Below are 21,049 nucleotides of genomic sequence, written 5' to 3' on the forward strand. Positions count from 1 at the left end.
TTCTGTTTTCTTGATACAGGTTTAGCTAAGTGGGCTAACACGAGTGTCATATTATGATTTCCTTCAGAAATCTTTTCAGTTACTGTTGCATTTCGTTCTAGGCTAACACATTTGTGTTTATTCATTGGTCTATTTTCACTATTTTTTAAAAATATTTTAAATCATGTTTTGGGCTAATATACTCTTATGTTAGGGAGAAGATGAAAATGTAAATATTGCAAACATAAATTTTTTTGCTATATTTAAATTGTATTTGCTAGAACTAGCCTTTAGCCTATATCTCTTTTTTTTGCTGAGTTTAGGTTATTTTTTGGAAGTGTTAGCATGAGTGCCTAACCCACCAGGAAGGTCCCTCGTTAACTACCCCCACTCCGAGTTTTCAACATAAGAGGTTGAACTAGCAAAAGCTCCTCAGAGCAGGTTGTGTCAATCAATGAGGTAACCACACCTCCAATACTGCTGCTACGAGCCAAATATATGTCATTACATATGACATGGATTTCAGATGGACCATCAAAATGTCGATGCGTAGTGAATTTCGCAAAGGGCAGCAAATGACCCGAGAAAATAATTCATTGACTCAGTATTTCATATGAGAATTTTAACTGAGGTCCAAAGAAGACCTTTTTGTGCAAACCTCTAATGGACAAAAGCAGTACTGCACGCTAAATTGCATTTAATAATTCAAAACAATTCAAAACAGAACACAAAGGGACAACCATCTCCGTATGCAGCATATGGAGGGAGCAGGCTGAAGTGTAGACGAGAGGTGGTGGCAGGGTAAAAGTGGAATAGAGGTGGCGCTGGTGGACAGAAAAAATGAAATTGAGTAGTGACTGGTGACCCGCTATTCAGGACAAATCTCTAAAAAAAAAACAAACAAAAAAACAAGCTCAAGCCCAAATAATTCTTGGGCACTGTGTCTATAAAAGTCTGAAGTCTGTGGATTCTGATTAAATCGGACCGAGCTACAATAACGACAGCACGTCGGTTTAAAAGCGCAGCATCCAGAGGTTATTGATTTCAATCAGCAGCGTTCTATATTTCATGTTCTATTTACGTTGCTCCGTGTCCGTGTGTCTGTGAACAACAACATATGTCTGTCTGACATTTAGTGTGAAGTGTGATTGCCTGGAATACTGCAGTACTGCTGTTGTACTGCTGTTGTACTGCTGTTGTAGCTACAGTGGCGTCGATGATGAGATTTAAAATCCATGGTGTTTCCACAGCTTTGGTCGAGGCAGAACAGTTTGAGGTGGACACATCTGAGTGTTATAGAGTTGTTTCATTTAGCAGCAGTTGTTTTTAGGAATATTATATTGTACCTTTTATAAAAATATAAATCTAAAAAGACTCATTTGTGAAGTTTTAAACCAGCTGATGGTCAGAACCTCCACAGCGACCGGACAAAAACCTGAGGTGGGTGAAATTCTAGAGGCTGAAACCGGGCTTAGGTGTGTCTCACTGTGCAAGGCATTATCTATGGATCACAGCACATCTGCACTGAGTGCTCTTTATAGGTAATCAATAGGCGAGCTGGCTCATGATGGTTCTCACTCATTACAACTCTTTAATAAAAGCCCACCCTGCGGTAAGTGCTGCTCTGGGTAGTATAAACACACACACACACACACACACACACACACACAAGGGAAACTAAATCTTTCTTACACATTGGCTGAGCACAATTGCACAAACTTGGAGCGAGACTAGCATCCCATGCTAGCAGGCAAATCAATCATCCATTGCTGCTGTAACAATTTATTTTCCTTCCATGCCTTGAATATTCAGAGACTAGTTTCTCTACTAGTTGCTGGTTTTGACACAACTGACCGCAGTATACTATTACAGAGATCGGAGCAAATATTTGGTATTAAAAGTACTGCACTTTTTCAGTTTGTTCATGTTAACAATACTTCCTCTAAATACACACAAGTAAATGACGGTGTTCCCCAAGGTTCAGTACTGGGTCCAGTTTAATTTACATAGAACATAATATAAATCTACACTGTTATGCAGATGATACACAGCTATATTTGTTCATGCCCCCTGATGCAGACCTGATATTCATCATCATTCATATTTATTTGATTTACATGTTATTAGCTATTGTATTATTGTATTTCTACTCCTGTTCTCTCTGTCTTCCTCCCCTCTTTTCTCCCCCCCCCCCACGCTGTCTACCAATTTTTTTCCTTTTTTTCCACCGAGCCTGGATCTGCTGTCGCTGTCTACCAATTTTTTTCCTTTTTTCCCACTGAGTCTGGATCTGCTGGAGAGTTCTTCCTGTTAAAAGGGAGTATTTTTTTCCCCTCCTCTCCGTTGCTATAATGTTCACTCAGTGTGTGACTGTAACTTCATCCTGCTTTAGTCTGTGTTGTTAATTTAAGCTCAGTATAGACATTGAGTGCGTACACCTACATCTTCCACCTGTTAAATGGGTTTTTGTAGGAGGATATTTATAAGTTACATTTTATGCTTCATTCAATGAGACTGTGATTCGTGAACCTGGGCTATACAAATAAAACTGTGTCCACGGGTGTGTTAAAAAGCTCTGGCTCTCGGTCACTAGGTTAAAGCTGCATGCGGTGATGGTTTAAAAATATAGGGAGACAGTAAAAACCTAGAGTTAAAAATCCTTTTCTCACATCCAAGAGTGCGGAGCATTAACCTACGTGGCCGCAGTTAACCTTAATTTGCTATTTAAGGTGGAGGTGTGAATTCGTGCAGCTCTTTCCCAATCACTCCGAGGCAGCTGTTAGCTCCATCCCTTTACACATATGGATATTTTCTCCTGAGAGGGAGGCCCAGCGCGGGAGGACAGGGTTACTTTGTCATATGTGCCGGGTGGTTTTCCATGAATCGCCCACCGACTTGTCCTCAAATGTCCATGGAACACAAGGAGACATAAAAAGAGAGGCGGTCAAAGACTTCACTTCAAGTGTCACATACTTGAATACTAAAGCAGGAGCAGAGCACAATGTCCAACTTGAATTACACTGCAGCATCTGCTTCTATGTGCCGCCCCAACACACACATACACGTTTTTCTATAGTTATGAGCACCCTCATTGACAAAATGCATGACCTCAACTTTTAGCTATTAGCTTATCTCAGTGAATCCAGAAAGAACCATGTGGTTGTCAGTTAAGTTTAGAAAAAGAGGATATTAGCTTATCTCAGTGAATCCAGAAAAAACCATGTGGTTGTCAGTTAAGTTTATTTAGAAAAAGAGGTTCATCTGCATAGAATAGTAAGAAAAAACTTCACTCCAAACACAAAAACACTAAAAACTAAAATCTTCCAGGTACAGATCCTCGGTTTACAACATCCTTGACGTACGGCATTTTTGTCATTTTTTGTTCACATCGTCATCTCCACTGTCCCATCATTCAAACATACGCCGTTAAAACTACTTAGCGTGGGAACTAGTTGTCACGTGGTGCCATACGTGTGTCTTTTCCGGTTGTACACCACACATTGAACTGTGCTACAGTCGCTTTCTTCTGTTTGTGTTCTTTTAGTGGGGATTTTTGGCCCTTCAGTATGTCTCCCAGGCGTAAGAAAACATAATAACAATCTTGATTCAAATCTAAAAAGCCAACACCATTTACCCAAAAAGTGAGATAATGAGAATGAGAGACTAGTGTTTGTGCAGTAAATACGCAGCCGTAACAAGCAGCTGATGAGCTCTACAGCTGATTAAAAAAAAAAGAAGAGAAAAAAAGACAGCTAAGACCGAGTTAGGAAAATATTTAACCCATTTCGACTCAGGAATGAACACATATTGGTTCAACCATCAGCGTGTAAAAAAGCAGCGCGCTGTGGTTGTTGATGTGCTTGACTTGCCTAAGTCACGCAGACAATCACATTGACAAACAGAGAACAGCCGAGGAGAAAAGACCAAATGACACTGCTCTGAATTTGGCAGGCTGTGATTGTGTGGCGTTGTGAGCTCCTCTCTCAGACATGGGCTGATTGAGGAAATCACTTGGTCTTCTGGGCCTGAAAGATATGAGCGTATCTGGCAATCCTACTGGAACATCATCCACCCAGATGCCGGCTCCGGCCATGGCCTCAGCCATCATCCTGAGTGACAAGCATATCGACCGCCAACAGAACTCTGACACGCGCAAAACACAACACAAAGCCAGAGTGTCTCATATTTCAGCCTTTGTGTATCTTTCAGAGAGAAATGTCAGGGAAAATATGTGGTTACGAAGGCAGCATGGTGTAAGCAGAACGGTCGGTATTGTTACGACCACAAATGCTGAGAGAGGAGCCTAAGAAAAGGTATTCCAGCACGAGGAAGAACACTGCTCTCTGACAGCGTCACTCAGAGCAGCGAGGAATGGAAAACAAATGTTTTCGAATCTCATTTCCTTCAGTCCTGAGACGGACGACTGAAGAGAGCGGGAAAAGTAGGATTCCTATTTCCAAGCTCTTGGAGATGCACCAGACTTCAAGAGACAGATCTGGACTGCAGGCCGGTCTGTCAAGCTATGAGAGTCTCATTAGCCCACATAATAATGCATGCAAAGCTATGAGAGTCTCATTAGCCCACATAGGCCACAGTTAGTCTATGCGGTTATGCATGCATTTTTTTCCAGGCCTTGAAAGAAGGGGCTGGAAGGTCATGGATGTCCAGGAGTTGCTAGCGCTGACGTTTTTTTATCCTGAATCCTTCTATTTGTTTCGACTGTAGATGGAGACAAGACAAATGATCTGTTAGTAGAGAAAGAGTTTTTGAAATTGACAAACCACTCTGTAGACACAGTGGTTCCCAAGATGAGGATTGGGCCCCTATAAGGTCATGAAACTACTGCACGGGGTCAGTTGAGGGTGGAAATAGAAAAAAGAGCACAAATTTGTTTAACTTTGTTCAATACGAACAGCAGTTTTGTAGGAATGACAGCGTTTTAAATAAAGTTTTGTGTCGTTTTGAAGCAATAGCTATGAATATCTAGACCAACGATGGTGCTGCAGAAAAGGGTTTTTTTTTTTCCCCTGTTAAATTAATGTTTAAGTAATGAAGGACAGGTTTGAAAATTGGTTGAATTTTTCTAATTGTTTTGTTTGAACATTCATAGTTTTTAAGAGAAAGACGAGACAAAAACAGTGAGTAAAAACCAAGTTCCATGTCAGGAATCCCTGCTTCCTCATTCAGAACGACTAAATAATTGAGAGGAGACACAGTAGGACGGGAAAGAAGGAGGAGGAGGAGGAGGAGGAGGAGAAGCGTGGGTGCGTCTCCTTAGGGATTGTGTGCTGTGTCCCAGGTGTGCAGAGAGATGTGGAGGTCAAGGTGTGACAAGAGTTGCCACAGTGTCGTCGGTGAATAATTCATATCGCCGAGCTCCACATTAGAACGGCATTATGGGTGGCCAAGAGTGGAGAACGAATGGGCCGCGGCTTTGAGCTCTCCCAGGAAGTGAAAACCACGCAGGATGCCCGAAAGTAGGTTAACGAGGAGCCAGTAAGAGGACAAGAAATAGGACAAATGGACAGCATGGTGTGACCTTCACTGCAGGTCAGACAGGGGTTAATTATGTGACCTCTGCTGCAGGATTTTGGTTTTTACGGCCTGCCCTCTGTTGCTATTAATGTCAGAAAGTGACACGGAAGAATGGACTCATAAAACACCACAGAAGACGAGTGACATCCTTGAATCAGAGACATCCTTGAGGACCTCACAAACTGACAGCAGTGAACAGAAAGATGAATGACACACCGAGCAGAGACACTGCTAATTCTTACATTTACAGCCATATGAATAAGACACAGTTTTCACGCCTTACCACGAACGAGCCGGAGTCACACGTTAGTTACAACAACACTCCTCGGTTCTATTCCCCAGTCTTCCCTCTGTGCATTCACAGACTTTGTTTCCCGCTCTTTGGAATTGACTTGTATTGTGTCTGAAGACATTAAGATTGTTAAACACTCGGAAAAAAAAAAAAAAAAAACTATCACTGCTCAATTCTACGTTTCCAAACAATCTCTTGTGACGAGGACGTGGCTATGAGCTGAAAAGTGCTGAAAACTCAATGCGGTCGAGCGACGTTGAGAAAAAAAAGCAGAGCGAAAACTGATGAGACAGAACAGATAAAGGGATGTAAACAAAGTGGCTGCTTGAAAAACATCAAACTCAAACTAATAAACGTACTGCTGCAGAACAAAGGACCGGCATTAACCCTTCATTTTCTGAAGTTCAATCAGACGTTCTCTAAATTCCGAATCAGATGCAGGATACTGTATTCATCCCTGAGGGGGGCGTTATGGAAATAGCTGAGGTACGCAGGGGTCAAAGGGGCAGGTTATAAATCTTTGGGACAGGTCAGGTAACGGAGTATTTACAGGTAGATGTCAGCACTGAGCAGCGGGACACGCTGTCGGTTTAAATGATCTGTATCATAACGAACACCAACTCACTGGTCCAATTATAGCCACGTCTAAAAAGACCCTCATGACGCGTACGTCGCATGTATAGAGCGGTGGTCGTAGCCGCTCAGCTGTCCAGCAGAGACCCCCCTCCCCGCCCCCTCCTGTACATCAGCTCACGGGCTAAGCCTCGAGGTCATCAGAAACTTGAAAGCATTCCGGTGACAGCGGGAAAATAACGGACGGAACATGATCTCAGCGGACATACGTCGGATTCTACAAGGTGGTGAGAAGAGGACGCTCTGATGTTTACATCCACTGGACTGACGTTGGAGGGACACGGATAGAACCTTAGTGTGTGTGTGTGTGTGTGTGAGATCCGAAGAGTAAATAAGACAGTACTATGGGAATGTTCTAAGTGTTTGTGCAGCAGTGACTTCATGCCCTGCAATAGACACACACACACACACACACAAACATAGGTCCACTAAACCAGAAAAACTGATCTTATTGATATTATTTACAGACAAAGCTGCAGTGACTTAAATATGCAAACAACGTGCAGTACGCAGTCCAAATCATAGTACTGTAATACTGTTGCCAGAAAAACTATTATAATATTTATTAGTGCCTTAATGAAAGAATAGTGTCTGGCACAAAGGACTTTTTGCTTTGTTTTTTGGAAGTGAAAAGTACAAATGTCTTCCCTCGTTTAATCTGTGCTGCGTATCAGTTAGAAGAGTTAGCAGTTAGCAGTTAGCATGCAAGCCAATGTATGAGTGGAATCCAGTTTGATTTGAACAGGTTCTACATCACAGACGAGTGGTCGTATTTAAGTGGATTCTCTGATGGCCTAAAGCAGCGGTGTCAGACTCATTCTCACCAGGGGGCGACATCAACAATACAGTATCTATACAGATCTATTACTGTATAGATCAGGTGGCCCCAACCCCTGGTCCGTGGACCATTACCAGTCCATAGGTCACTTGGTAACGGGCCACAGTGGGACGCAGTGAAAAAAATGTACTTAATTTTTAGTAATTCACTTCATTTCGTCATATCCATGTCCTTTCTTTATTTAAAGATAATCTGGAAATACTTTTTAAATAATAGGTCATTCAGACTCTGATACAAACAGGACAGAATCTAAAAGATGTTTTTTTTTGATAATTTAATGCTCTTTCGCTCCTCAGCACCTTAGTCTGTCCAGCTGACCAGTCCTTTGAACCAAAAAAGGTCGGGAACCGCTGGTATGGCTGTAACTACTCCATAACAGACGAAAACATGTTTCTGCAATTGATTATTATTTATTCAAGCTACAACTATTGTTCACTGCTGTGTAATAAAAAAAAAAACATTTAATTTCAAAGGTTCAGAAACTGCTGCATGGACTTCACTAAATGCTTTTTAAGTTCCCATCGGCCACATTTGGCCCCCGGGCCTTGGGTTTGACACGTATGGCCTAGTGCCTAGTGTTAAATGGGGGAAATGTAGAGAAAAATCTTTGATAAATTTAATAGTGAATATATATTTTTATTATTCATGTCCATGCAGCATTACCGTATTGGACAAAGTAAACTCTCCACGTCTAAACCAAAGTTTTCGGCCTCATAATTCTTTGTGATGAAATATTTAAAGCAGACGTCAGTGTGAAAAGACTGTGATGGGTGAGAGGAGAGATGCTACGTTTCTCCACTGAAGATAATAAGGAGCAGAGAAGAATATGAAATGTGTATTTGTTTATTTATTTATTTGTGTTTGCGTGTGTGTTTTGATTTCCTGGAGGCCACCGATCCTCTCTGAGTGACTGGCTAAAAAAAAAAATGCCCGACTTTATTCTCCTCAAAACCCACCATTGTACCAGTGGGTGGTCCAACATAACGAGGCGACGTGTGGTTCAAAGGGTGGGCTTTCATTTTCCTGCGTAGACGCAGCAGCTAGAATATACAAACAGCGGCGGACGTCGACCTCTGAGCGGCAGAATAATGAAAATATACCAACCGTGTCATGTCATTTAATTGTAAATTACGGTTTGGAATAAAGAAACAACCGCATAGAGGATTTCTCAGTAACTCTCCGGGGGCGGAAAGAAATGCAGTTTGGTTGTTTGTTTGGTTGTTTTTTTTTCTCAGGTCAGCACGACCTTTTCCGTCGTAATTATTTAGCTCTGCTTAGAAAACACAAACCACTGGTCCGTGCTGCTGAACTGGTTATTAAATGTATGATTAGCCCTTCGCTTCTAACACAGGTTCTGCAACAACCTATGAGCTCAGAAAAAAAACAAGTGTGGACGAACCAGCGTTACCAACACAGCGTTCGGTCACAGCTGTGGTTTAAAAACACCTCCAGCTCAGACCAAACTCCTTCACCTCTGAATAAAGACACGTCCAAAGCACATGACAGGACACTCCCCCGCATGGTTTGGAATGGCAGCGTTCATTACGTGGGAGTCTTTATCAAATAATGGATGTGACATTCTGAGCTACAGTACTCCACTCTCTTGGTGATTGCTTGGGGAACATGAGCCACAGAGCCAGATGGAAACATTAGAGACAGGAGCCAGAACAAAACAAAAAAAAAACAAAACAGTTGTCTGGATGTGGGACAAGACTCAGATGGAACAACCTTGTGGGCATTTGTGTGGGTTTGATGGAGGGGGGGGGAGGGGGTGAGGAGAGGGCTGGGCGGGGGGTCTGGAGGAATGGTGGGCTTTAGGACGTTAGTATAGGCTTCAGTTACATCCATTAGGGACGGTGAGGACTGTGACTGGCGCACGCTGCTGTGTCTGAGACCGAGAGCGGAGGAGATAGGGTTACTCCTGTTGGAGCAGTAAGATGGAGCGGGGGGGCGGGGTGGGGGTGGGGTCTCTGCAGAGACAGACAGACAGGAGACAGACCCAGAATTGACAGGTGTGCAGGAATATTGACTGACAAAGACTTTCTGAAGTTTCACCTCCCAGTGTTGTCCTCCCCCCCACAACTTTCATGCTAGGCTTTTAGCAATCATTAGCTTACATGGAGCTAACATTAAAAATCTAATTAAGCTTCACCTTGGATACCTTTGAACTCTTTCCTCCTCTTTACTTGTAGGTTTTCACTGTGATGTCTATGGGATGTTGTTTTTGATCCGTCAATTTTTCAGCTACACCTGGTTAATGTTTAGCGTTGACTAAGTCGTTTTAGCTAACTCTTTGATGACATTCAGCTAGTTGAAGGTTACAGGCTATTTTTGAGGCTGTTTTTGACTAACTTTTAGTTTAGCTATGTTGGAACTAAGCCACCCTTTTTCAAACCCATGTTCAGCTGATATTGGCCCTAAATATATATTTAGAATTCTTAATAAATAGGACGTGTTATTTATTTGTGGTTGAGTTAAAGGAAATATTTGATAAAACTCAACAACAACATTATAATCAAATTTCCAACACTAATTTTTTTCTATTTTTAAACAACATTATAATCAAATTTCCAACACAAATTCTTTTCTATTTTTTTTTGTTATAGCTTTAGTCAACATTAGCCAAATGTCCTTACATAGACTTCTATAATATAATAAATGTATAAATATATATTTCAGGCCTAACTTTCATCCATATCACAGCTAGTAAATTTCTATTTTTTATTCACAGGTATATATTTATTTTGGGTTATATATTGCTATTATCTGTTTAACTATTTATTATATTTATTATATATTTATTTTGGGTTATATATTGTTATTATCTGTTTAATGTTTAGCCGTTTCAGCTATTTTTGCTAACTTTTAACTAAATCTGTGCCGCCATTTAATGACAGTATGTTCAGACAGACAACTGAGTTATTTTAATATTTTATCCTCTTGAAGGGAATCTTTTAACAAATATTCTGCTCATATTGGAGGTCAAATAAACCTTTCAGCATAGATCGACTTTCATTATCTATTTACTTGTGGGAACATTTTAGTTTTTCTTCTTCTTCTTTTATTTCGTTGCAGTTTCTGCACTAGCATTCAGTCAGTACAACAGAGGCAGAAGTATGAGACTATGATTTTTATTTTACTACTTTAACGTGTGTGTCCTTGTCTGGGACAATAAGTCCTGGAGCTGCAGACACACCATTTGTTATTTATTCAGGGAAACTGTGGGCGTTTTTCTTTTTTTTTTTTTAACCATTTTTCCAGTTGCAGACCTATTTGTGAAGGCGTGGCTGTTTATGAAGGCTGACAGGAAACCTGGCAGCGGCTGATCTAAAGCGAGCCGGACAAATATCTGCACACGCACCAGCATTCTGTCGCCGGCTGCACGTGGAGGTGTCAAACACAATGAGGTGGTGAAAAGAGCAGCCGTGATCCGGCTGTGTGCTCAGAGCCGGGGAAAAGCCAGGCAGAGCCACGGATACTTGTTCACACAGGACCAGGGACGTGGAGTCACAGCAGACACACAGACTGTGGTTCAACAAAGAGCCACATCCACCTGAGTCCTAATCAAACGACGACAACTTTAGCCTCTTTTCTCCAAACACATCTGTGCAGTTCAGTGTGGACGGGTCGATGGGTGCCTTACACGTCAGGCCCTCAGAGTCTGGACCATCCTGCAGATCGTTTCAAAGTGTCCTAAATTCATTAATTACACAGCGTGTTAATCTGAGTGAAGAGGGAGGGAAGGACCCTCATAACTCATCCAATTAGGTAATTGAGAGCTACTTGGATTAGAGCGAATGAGAGGAGGAGTCCCGCTGAGATTAAGGACTTCTGCTCGCTGATCATTTCTTTAATGAAAACTGTGACCAAACCTGTTACGCGGCGGCTTTTTTGACGAGACCAAAATGCGGGAACATCATTAAAACAATGAGGGACTGTATCACCGCACACAACTGAGTTTCTGTTGAATTAGTCTCACTGAGAATATTCTTAAACACTCACACGACCATAATTCATTTGGAAAGGCTGTTCTGCACAATTCCCTTTCAGGACACTTGAATTACGGTCCTGGTGATTTTGCGCAGCTGCGGCACAGCCACGGATTTTCCAACAGTGTCTTTGAGTATTAGGGCTGTAAAAGTTCAGAGAAGTAACAGTCAGTGTGTGTTATGGTCTGAAGAGAAGCCCTGCACAGACACTGTACAGAGCACCTAAAGAGTAGAACTGAACCTGACAAGGCCTCGACCCACGTCTGTACAACAGCTCAATAAATATATATATTTTAACTTGTTCAGAATATATATATATATATATATCCAGTTGTCTGTTCAACTTTAAATGTGAAAAATTGAGGATAATGAAAGTACTGAAATTTCGAGTCATATTTCAAGATCTATATTTTTATTTACAGGTTCCCCCTTGGAGGTCCCCAGTTTGTAGTTCCTCTGGGAATCAAACCCAGGACTCTCTGCTTGCAGGAAACCTTGGAAATAAAATGGATTTGAATTTTAAATTAGCCGAAAATGTCAGATGATTAAAAAATGCCAATGACTCATACCAGAGGGGCTGGAGATAAGACGAGGGTTGCTGCAAAACTTTTGAACACATTTTTTTGTTAAATATAGTTAAATATACAAAGTTAAATATAGATAGAAAAAATATATGTATACATATACACATACATATATGTGTACATATATGTATGTGTATATATATATATTTCTATTTATATAAACACATAAAATATATACATATTTATGCATACACATATATATACACATATATAAATATATATATTTATAAACATATCCCCATTACAAATGAAGCAAAAAAAATTACAAAAGTATATAGAGAAAAATATATTCCTGAATAAAGTATACATTAATATATATAGTAGTAGAATGGGAGGGGGAAACTTCAGTGAGACTACACACACACACACACACACAGACACACACACACACAGACTGCTGGCAAATCTTCGTTCACTCCAGTGAATCAGTGCTGCTGCTGCTCCTCCAACGAGGAGAAATTCTATTAAACGTCTCCGTCCTGTCAGCTTTAGGGCCGCGTGCCATTTTACAGAGTGGATCCCATAATTCCCTTAAGTGCTTGGCTGTGCAAAAGGCAGTGTGTACAAATGAATGAAGGAATCAACAAACACAACGTCAACTTCTTACTCAGGAGCTTCACTCGAGCCATGAAGAAGTCAAACGTCATCAAACGTCCACCTCAGTCCACGGAGGTAAAATCAGAGGCCAATACTGTAAACTGGGAGGAGGATGATGGCTGTATTCTCTGATACTGTAAACTGGGAGGAGGATGATGGGTGTATTCTCTGACTGAGTAGGTGTAGGTGTGTGTGTGTGTGTGTGTGTGTGTGTGTTTTGTTGGCACAGTCTGCCTCTCTGCCTGCAGAGCAGCCCAGATTATGCATGAATCTGGCTGCTTATCAGCTGACCTTTAAATTGGAGCCGCAGAGAGACTGCGTGCCCAGGGGCTGACGCTCGCACCTGATTGGCTGCCCCGCGTCAGACCTGCTGACAATAGAAATTAACGGAGCCAGGTGGGCATATCCACAGGCGGGGTGGAGAACGGGAGCGAGGAGGGAGAGATAGGAGGAGGGGGAGTTAATGGATGAATATAAAAATATATTTCTTCTGTTTTCCTCCACTGTCTTCTCTCAGGCTTCGGGGAAAATGGAGGGAAAAAAAAAAAAACTCAAGTGGTCGTGAAGCTTGACGATGGAGGAGCAGGTATGAACCTCACTTTCAGAAAAAGACTTTACGGAAGGAGAACTATTTGTAAAACAGAAATATATAGTTTTGTGAGCGAACAGTTGGTAAAGGGAGTGATTTGGATTGACTTACGGCAGTGGTTCCCAAAATAATGTGAGCGAACAGTTGGTAAAGGGAGTGGTTCCCAAAATAGGGAGTGGGCCCCCTTAGGGGTCATCTTAACCATCGTCAGGATCCACATATTACATGACTTAATCCAAAACAACTCTAAACAGTAAAATGTTGAGTTATACTTCAAAATATAAATAATAAATATAATAAAATCAAATAGCTGTTATTCATCTTTCTGATCCTGATGAAGTTTTTCTCATATTTAAGAATGTTGATTTAACTCAATTAATCATGATTAATTGCGATTAATCACAATAACCATTAATCGATCACGAACAATCCACAGCTAGCCTATGATTAATCCGATTTAAAACTCTACTTGTTCGACAGCCCCAGGTTTATAACATTAACGGACAGTGAACGATGTTTCCTAAGAAACGAGGTTGGCAGACCCAGGTTTCACCTGACTCGCTGCAGTGTGGTCCTGGCAGGACGTGATCGCGGGAAAGATAGACATGTCCTCCTGGAGAGAGAGAGACATGGACCAGGAGACGGGGGCAGAGGATGAGGTGTGTGTTCTGTCGTCCGCAGGGACAAGGAGCTCTCCGTATCTGTGAGGATGATGGATTACACGGCGGCCACAGCTTTATAGGTGTGCGTATGCGTGTGTGTATGTATGTATGTATGTATGCTGGCATTTGGGGGAGGGGGCGGCGGTCTCCTCCTCTGAGGGGCTGTGCACACAGTAAAACCAAGGCAGCGCATTCATTTTTCACAGTGGCAGCTGGAAAAGGTCATTAAAGAAAGCAAATGTTTGTGAATGGGGAGATCCCTCAGAAATGATCTGCGGCTCCGCACGTGTGCAGAACACCTCTGGGTTCTGGCGGCCGGATCGGAGCGGAGCATTGTTTTGTCATGAGGACAAAAGCACAGGTGGCCGAGTTCACCAGCATACGCTGGGCCGTCTGTCGGATTAAAAATCAGCTGCAAATAAAAGCCCTCGGGTTTGATTTGCCACTGTGTGTCTTTGTACAGTGTATGTCCTGTGTCTGTCTCGCTCCCGACTGTCTGTGTCCTCACGTCCAGGAGAGACGCCGAGATCAGTGTCCTCTGTAACTGACCCAGTGAATTCATAAAGACATCTGACGTGAGCCGTGACATGTGTGGACATGTGTGTGTGTGCGTCATGTGCTGCACAAATAAACCAGCGGGGGAGACAGAGGGACCAGCAACTGCACGTCATCTGTCACCGACAAAAACAAAACAAAAAAAAGAACTCAGCAGTTGGCAAAGCACAAAAGATAGAGAGCTACTATCACAACCCCTGTGTGTGTGTGTGTGTGTGTGTTCTGCAGTGCATGTGGCCGAGACCTTATCATATCTGGCCACATTCCGAGCAAGAAGATAAAAGAGGCCAAATGAACCAGATCACTGCGGTGTGTGTGAGAGGAAACACACATCGCATGTAAGTAAGTGAGAGAGAGATAGAGAGAGAGTGTGTGTGTGTGTGTGTGTGAGGATTTGTCAGTGATGAATAAGAGTTTAAGGACCTACACCCTACAGATAAGCAGAGGAAATCTTCAGAACAACAACAACAAGAACAACAAGAACAAAAATGCGTAGCTCCAGGTTCAAACTATCAACAGTTCAACAGCAGAGGACATGCAGTCATGTACAGCAGGGGTCCTCAACCCGTGGTCTGGGAACCGGTGCCAGTCCGTAAATTATTTGGTACCAGGACTCTTCAGTTTTTCTAATTTACTTCAATAAGAATCCAGTCATGTCCCTTTAGTTTATTTTCATTCAAAGATAATCTGGAAAAACAACAGGTCGTTCAGACTCTGATACCATCCATCCATCCATCCATCCCTCCATCCAACCATCATCCATCCGTCCATCCATCCATCTATCTATCCAACCATCCATCCATCCATCTATCATCCATCCATCCATCCATCCCTCCATCCATCCATCTATCCATCCAACCATCCATCCATCCATCTATCATCCATCCATCCATCCATCCCTCCATCCATCCATCCATCCATTTTTATCCGTTATGGAATCGTGGGGGCAGCAGTCTCCACGACTGCCACCCAAATCACACTGCACCGGACCAACCCCCCTGAACCTTCCTGTTGGTGGTGAGTCCACTGGAAGGTACCAACCGCCCTAACCAGTTCTTGTTCTTGCCCAGGGGACCCTGGGGACGCTGCCTCTGGGCCAAAGCACCATGACTCTGATACTAACAAAATAACATCTAAAAGATGATTTATTTAGTAATTTGGCGCGGTGTTGCCAGTCCGCAGTAAGGCCTGATATTGGCCAACAGGTCCTTGGTGTAATAAAAGTTGGCGGCCGCTGATGATGTCATAAAAACACCCCTTTATGTTGTTCCTGGCAGTTGCTGCTTTATTCGTGCAAAGAGCAGTAAAGAAAAAAAACAACAGGTGACGTTCACTTGTTTGTTTTTGTTTCTAACTTCCACTGATGCTGTAAACACGGTGTGTTTGAACGACACCAAGGTTAAAACAGAAGCAGAAAAATACACATTAACATGAGCTTTTTAATGAGTGCTTCACACCAGAATAGTCTGGAGAACCTGGTTCTACTGAGCAGGAAATGCTGATCATTTTCACACCTTCATTTGATGCAGTTGTCTTTGCTGCTAAAATATTCAAAGTAGGGACGGCTCGATCCGATACTCAGCAATGGTATTGGGCCGATATTGGTCCAAAATTTAGGAGCAAATATTTAAAAACAAAAACCTCAACTACAGCCTGTCTGATCTGAAACTTACGCCCAAATGCTCAACTTAACCCACACGATCATATATTTAGGAGCAAATATTTAAAAACAAAACCTCAACTACAGCCTCTCCGATCTGATACTTACGCCAAAATGCTCAACTTAACCCACACGATCACATAAGCAATGGCAGCCTGCAGCATGCTGGGAGAGAAACAAAGGTATCGGACCGATATCGGTATCGCAGATACTACAGGTTGCAGTATCTGTATCGAACATGAAAAGTTGTATCTAGCCACCCATTAGCCGACGAAGAAACGATCTCACCTCCGAGCTCCTACTGTCTTTGTCCTCTTAGTAAAAATGTATGGTTTTTTTATTATAAAATCCCGCAATATTTGTAAAAACAAACAAACAAACACTGGTAATACGGGGCTCCATTACAAACAAATATTACATCCAATTAGCTGAAAATTAGAAAATTAAAATGCGTTCAAATTGTTGTTACTTTTTAAAACAATTAAGAACTCGTAGGAGATCGACGTTGTTGTTTTAATGTCAGCCCGTTCTCTGACTGATCCAGAAGGTCTGTTCCAGGCACTGTTTTCTCAACCCTGCCACCTTTTAACATTCCTTAATGTCTCTTCCTTTCCTTCACAGATAATGCAGTTCCTTCCTTCATTCCTTCCTTGGAGCAGAGAAGAGGAATTTGCTGGTTGAGGGAGCACATCTCTGCCTCATAAGGAATGTTGTTGCATTTCATTAGGGATAAGATTCATCACGGCAGGCAAACAGGAGAGCCGTGCAAATCACATTGGAGGAATTCTTAGGCCCTCCCCAACACTGTCACTCACACACACTCACACACACACACACGCGTGCATAAACACAAACACACCGTTGATAGGCAAAAGGAGCAAAGCAAACAAAAGGAGAAAAAGCTGATTCAGGAGACACTGGGTTACACCAAGGACGGCCACACTGTGATTGCTCATTACTGCAAACTTCAAGATGACACATTGCTTTGTCAGGGAGGAAAAATTGCTGTTAAAGAGGCGGTTGGCCCCTAACTAAAGAATTTGTTTTGTTCAGAGGCCTGGGCTTCTGTAGGCGAGCAGGAGTGTGGCCCGCTGGTCAGAGGTCTGATGCTGCGTCTGAGTGAAAGGAGACCCAGGGGTCCATTTTGGAAATGGCCGTTTAGTCCCAGCTCCGACCTTAGAAAAACGGTTCAGATAAGGCCTGTGTACAGTCCAATTTAACGGGTCGCAACCCTGTCTGGGAGTGGGAGCGACACGGCGGGGGCGTGTGAACCCAGCCGAGGGGATCTGTCCCGTCGTGAGGTGCTATCGCTGCTATCTAACCGTGGCTCTGACCCTGCAGCCGGGGCTGTCAGCCTACAATCGATTCACAGCTCAAACAAGTCCGCAGACGGGGGACAGAATGCGGCTGCGCAGCTGCGGCTAACGCAGTGTGTGCGATACGTGCGTCGGCGCCTATATGCGAGTCCGTGGACATCTGGTTGGAGAGGATTATGCGCTTGAGCCTGGTGGACGTGAACGACAGTGAAATGAGAGACGGGGACAGGAGAGCTGGGGCCTTCATTTATACTGAATCCAGCAGCTGCACAGTGTTTGAGACACAACAAGAGAGCTATTGAAGACAGATGTACACAAATGCAAACACACACACACTTGGCACACAGTGGACAGTGGCTCCGTTGTGGCTCAGGAGATAAGAGGGATGCCATGCGAGCTCAGTGAGTTGGAGTGTGGGAGAGCCAGAGAGGAGACGTGTTGTGATGTGTTACCACACACACTGCTACACAGGCCTGCGGTTCTGCTTTGTGACACAAACACAATGGCGCTGCCTGTCTGCTGAAGGCAGGCACACCGGCCCCTGCTGAGACAACTGACCCAGAGGAGGCCCGGTCGCGTACGTAGGTGTATTTTAGTCATTATAAATCGACTACAATAAAAGCTTTTATATTCTACTACAGATATCAGTCAGTCCCACCGCACAAGGACGGTATTCTCGCTGCTTGTGAGGGAACACATTTTTTTGAACTAGAAACAAAATATTTTACAGATGTTCGTTTGTCTGCTGTGAGCAAAAGAAAAATGTAACGTCTCGTTTTAGCCTGTTAGCATAAGGCCTTTAACTACCAGTTATAGTTTAGTTCAACAGATGTGTTTTTATCTACTTTATATATACTGTACAGCATGTGCTCCATTTTCACTTGATATCATTGGACTTGTGTTTACAACGTTAGCATGTGCTACAGCTGGCTCAAAACTAGCAGCTAACTCTTGTTAGCTAGCAAAGACAAAACTCTAATACATCTGTATTCTTCTCCAGTTAAAGTATTTTACAAATACAGGCTGTTGTTTATAAGAGCAAGAGTCTGTTTACTGTTGTAGCATTTCAAAATGCTAACGTGTCTGGTCAGCTGCCGCTGGTCGAAGCCCCAGGAGCTTGAATGTGTAAATACGATGTTTGGTTTTCATTACTGATATGGTCAGATGTGCACAGTGTTAGGGAGTTCTTTAAATGTCAGACTTGTGGATCTGCTGGTTTCTGCACCACCGACACCAGTGGGATAATACAGTTGTTTCAGATTGTGTCTATAAAGTATAATAATTAGGTGAAAAAACACCAGTGGGATAATACAGTTGTTTCACATCGTGTCTAGTGTCTTTAATCATCATTTTATAAAGTATAATAATTAGGTGAAAACATATTTTATATTGTATTTATAACATTGATAATTATTAGACATTTCAGGTGACCCCCGTTTGAATTTTAGGCGACCCTAAAATATTTTATATTGTATTTATAACATTGATAATTACTAGACATTTCAGGTGACCCCGTTTGAATTTTAGGCGACCCAAAATGGGACCACGACCCCAAGGTTTCTTAAGCAAAATATAAGCACTGAGTGATTTCCAGCTTCCGTGCCTGGTTGTAGGTCTTGAACAGAACATGGAGCCAATACAGCACATTGTAATTCCATTTAGAGTAGAGAAAAAGTACAGCGGAAAATGTCGAGTGCACGACTAAAACTGCTCCGAACAATAGAACCTGATTGAAGTTCATCGTACAAAGGTTTAGGTTAAGGTTTAATTATACAGCCTTAACCAACTGTACCGTGACAGAACCTATGCAGGAGCCTTTATGTGTGTGTGTTTTTTTTTTAATAGGGCTGATCCAGTATCAGTGTTTGGCCAAGTGCATGGATCCTTCATCCTGGCACACACCGGTCTCTCAGGAAGAGGTCAATACAAGGGATGTTTGCCAGGTGAGAGGTTGGCTCCGGTTTAATCAATGTGCCCCATTGGAGGACAGACAAATGGACGGGCACGGTAACTACGAGGCCGAGATTTCTGCTGGTTACAACTATTCCTGGTGGAGTCCAACGGCCGACAGCTGAACATGTGCCGTGTCACGAAGAAGCTCAGACTTCACACTGTGGTTTGGAGCATTGATTTGACAGCCAACCTAAACAAAGATTTGCCAATAAGGCAAGGCTTTTCTCTTCCATTCTGCTTCTGTGCCTGTAATCGCATTCAGCTTCTCTTTTTACCTTTTTCAGACATCAGCAAACAGCTACTGATAATGTTGGCGCTTTAAAGAGAAAAGAGTCAAATTGAATATTGATTGTGACACCAAAGCTTTTTGTGTTTGAATGACCGATTGACAATGTCGCTCTTCACACTTTCACTGTTCAGAGGGAGTTGTGTGAAAGTTAATGGTTGTGTATGTTTGAGCCTCGAAACAAATGGTCATCAACTGACGGTCCACCAACCAAATCCAGCTAGCAACTGGATTCCAAAATAAACATCCAAAAATTATTTAACTTGACTTTCATTTCATTTCATTTGAGTGTCCAGCCACGAAATGTTGAAAACTCCTGACCCTCGGTCAAATACAGCTGGTGATTCCTGCTCTAAACCTTCAATGGGCCCCACATCAGTGGACACCATGCTAACGGCCGATCTGAGGCTAATCCACACAGGTGGTTGGGCTTTTGAGAGAGCAGGAACAAAGTCTCTCTGACTCTCTCTCTCCCTCTGTGACAGCAGGGAGGAAGTGCAGAGCTTCTATGTTGAATTGATGTTTAAACGGGGGAGGGGGGGGGGGGGGGGGGGACAGGAAAATAGAAAACACTTTCTGGGACAGGTGTTTACACTGGAAGGAGACAGGAAACTTTAGGAAAATCACAATAAATTTGTGTAAGGCATTTTCCCAAAGCTCTTCGGGGTCCGTCTGGATAACAGAACCAGAACAACAGCACTGGGTACAAACCGTACATCAACATCTCTCAGAGTTTCTCACACTGTGTGCCTTATAAATATCTGCCTGTTCTCAAATTCACTGATATTAACTGTGCTAAACAGAGAATTATAACACAAAGGCCCAGGCTTACATAATGATTCACACTGGCAACTTGCTACGCCATCTGTCCACAAATTAACACTCAACCATTTGCATGTCTGGGACTCACTGTTCATGTTCTTGTACATGTTGAGAACGAGGAGGATCTGTTTGTAGTAGGGCACCAGCGCCTCCCCCACCATCTCTCCAGACATCACCAGATGCTGCAGGACCTTCAGGGTGTTGCAGATGACGTGGCGGTTCCTCGTGTTGAGGGCATCTGAAGGGAGAGGTCAAGGGACAACGGTCAAAGGTCAAGAGTTTGCTTTTTGCTAAATTACAATCAAGAAGTGAAATACTGTGGGGAGTGGGGAAATGAAATGCATCATGAATGATTCTTGGAAGTAAAACTGAACTCCTCGTCACTGTGACACAACACACAACCAAATGTGACCTCTGTTTTGAACCCATCACCAAAGTGACCAGTGAGCAGCTTTAAGGAAGGGACCATAACTACGGGGCCACACGGTGACAAATGTTGGTAAAACTCTTGTCTTCACAGCAAGAAGATCCTGTATGGAGTTAGCATGTTCTTCCTGTCTGTGCGTGGGTTTTCTCAAGGTACTGGGGTTTCCTTCCATGGCCTAAAAACATGCTCAATAGGGGGCACTCTTGTCTCTATATGTGGCCCTGAGATGGACTGTCAAACTGTTCAGAGTGTAACACCTCAGTGGTAACATGGCAGCTGGTGGACTGGAACATGAAACCTTCTGGACCCAAGTCCACTTCCTTAACCCCCCC

At 42.8% G+C, this 21,049-nt stretch overlaps 1 protein-coding gene across 1 annotated transcript in view; it reads right to left on the minus strand.

Annotated features, from left to right (window-relative positions):
• The window catches only part of pacrg (PARK2 co-regulated), a 156,302-nt gene that overhangs the window by 55,380 nt on the left and 79,873 nt on the right, over window positions 1-21,049 (minus strand). The window contains exon 4 of the mRNA XM_008309825.3: window positions 20,379-20,528. Coding sequence (XP_008308047.1) covers window positions 20,379-20,528 — 150 coding nt within the window. The remainder of the gene's footprint in view (window positions 1-20,378; window positions 20,529-21,049) is intronic.

Source organism: Cynoglossus semilaevis, chromosome 1 (assembly GCF_000523025.1).
Source record: "Cynoglossus semilaevis isolate Cse_v1.0 chromosome 1, Cse_v1.0, whole genome shotgun sequence".
Lineage (NCBI taxonomy): Eukaryota > Metazoa > Chordata > Actinopteri > Pleuronectiformes > Cynoglossidae > Cynoglossus > Cynoglossus semilaevis.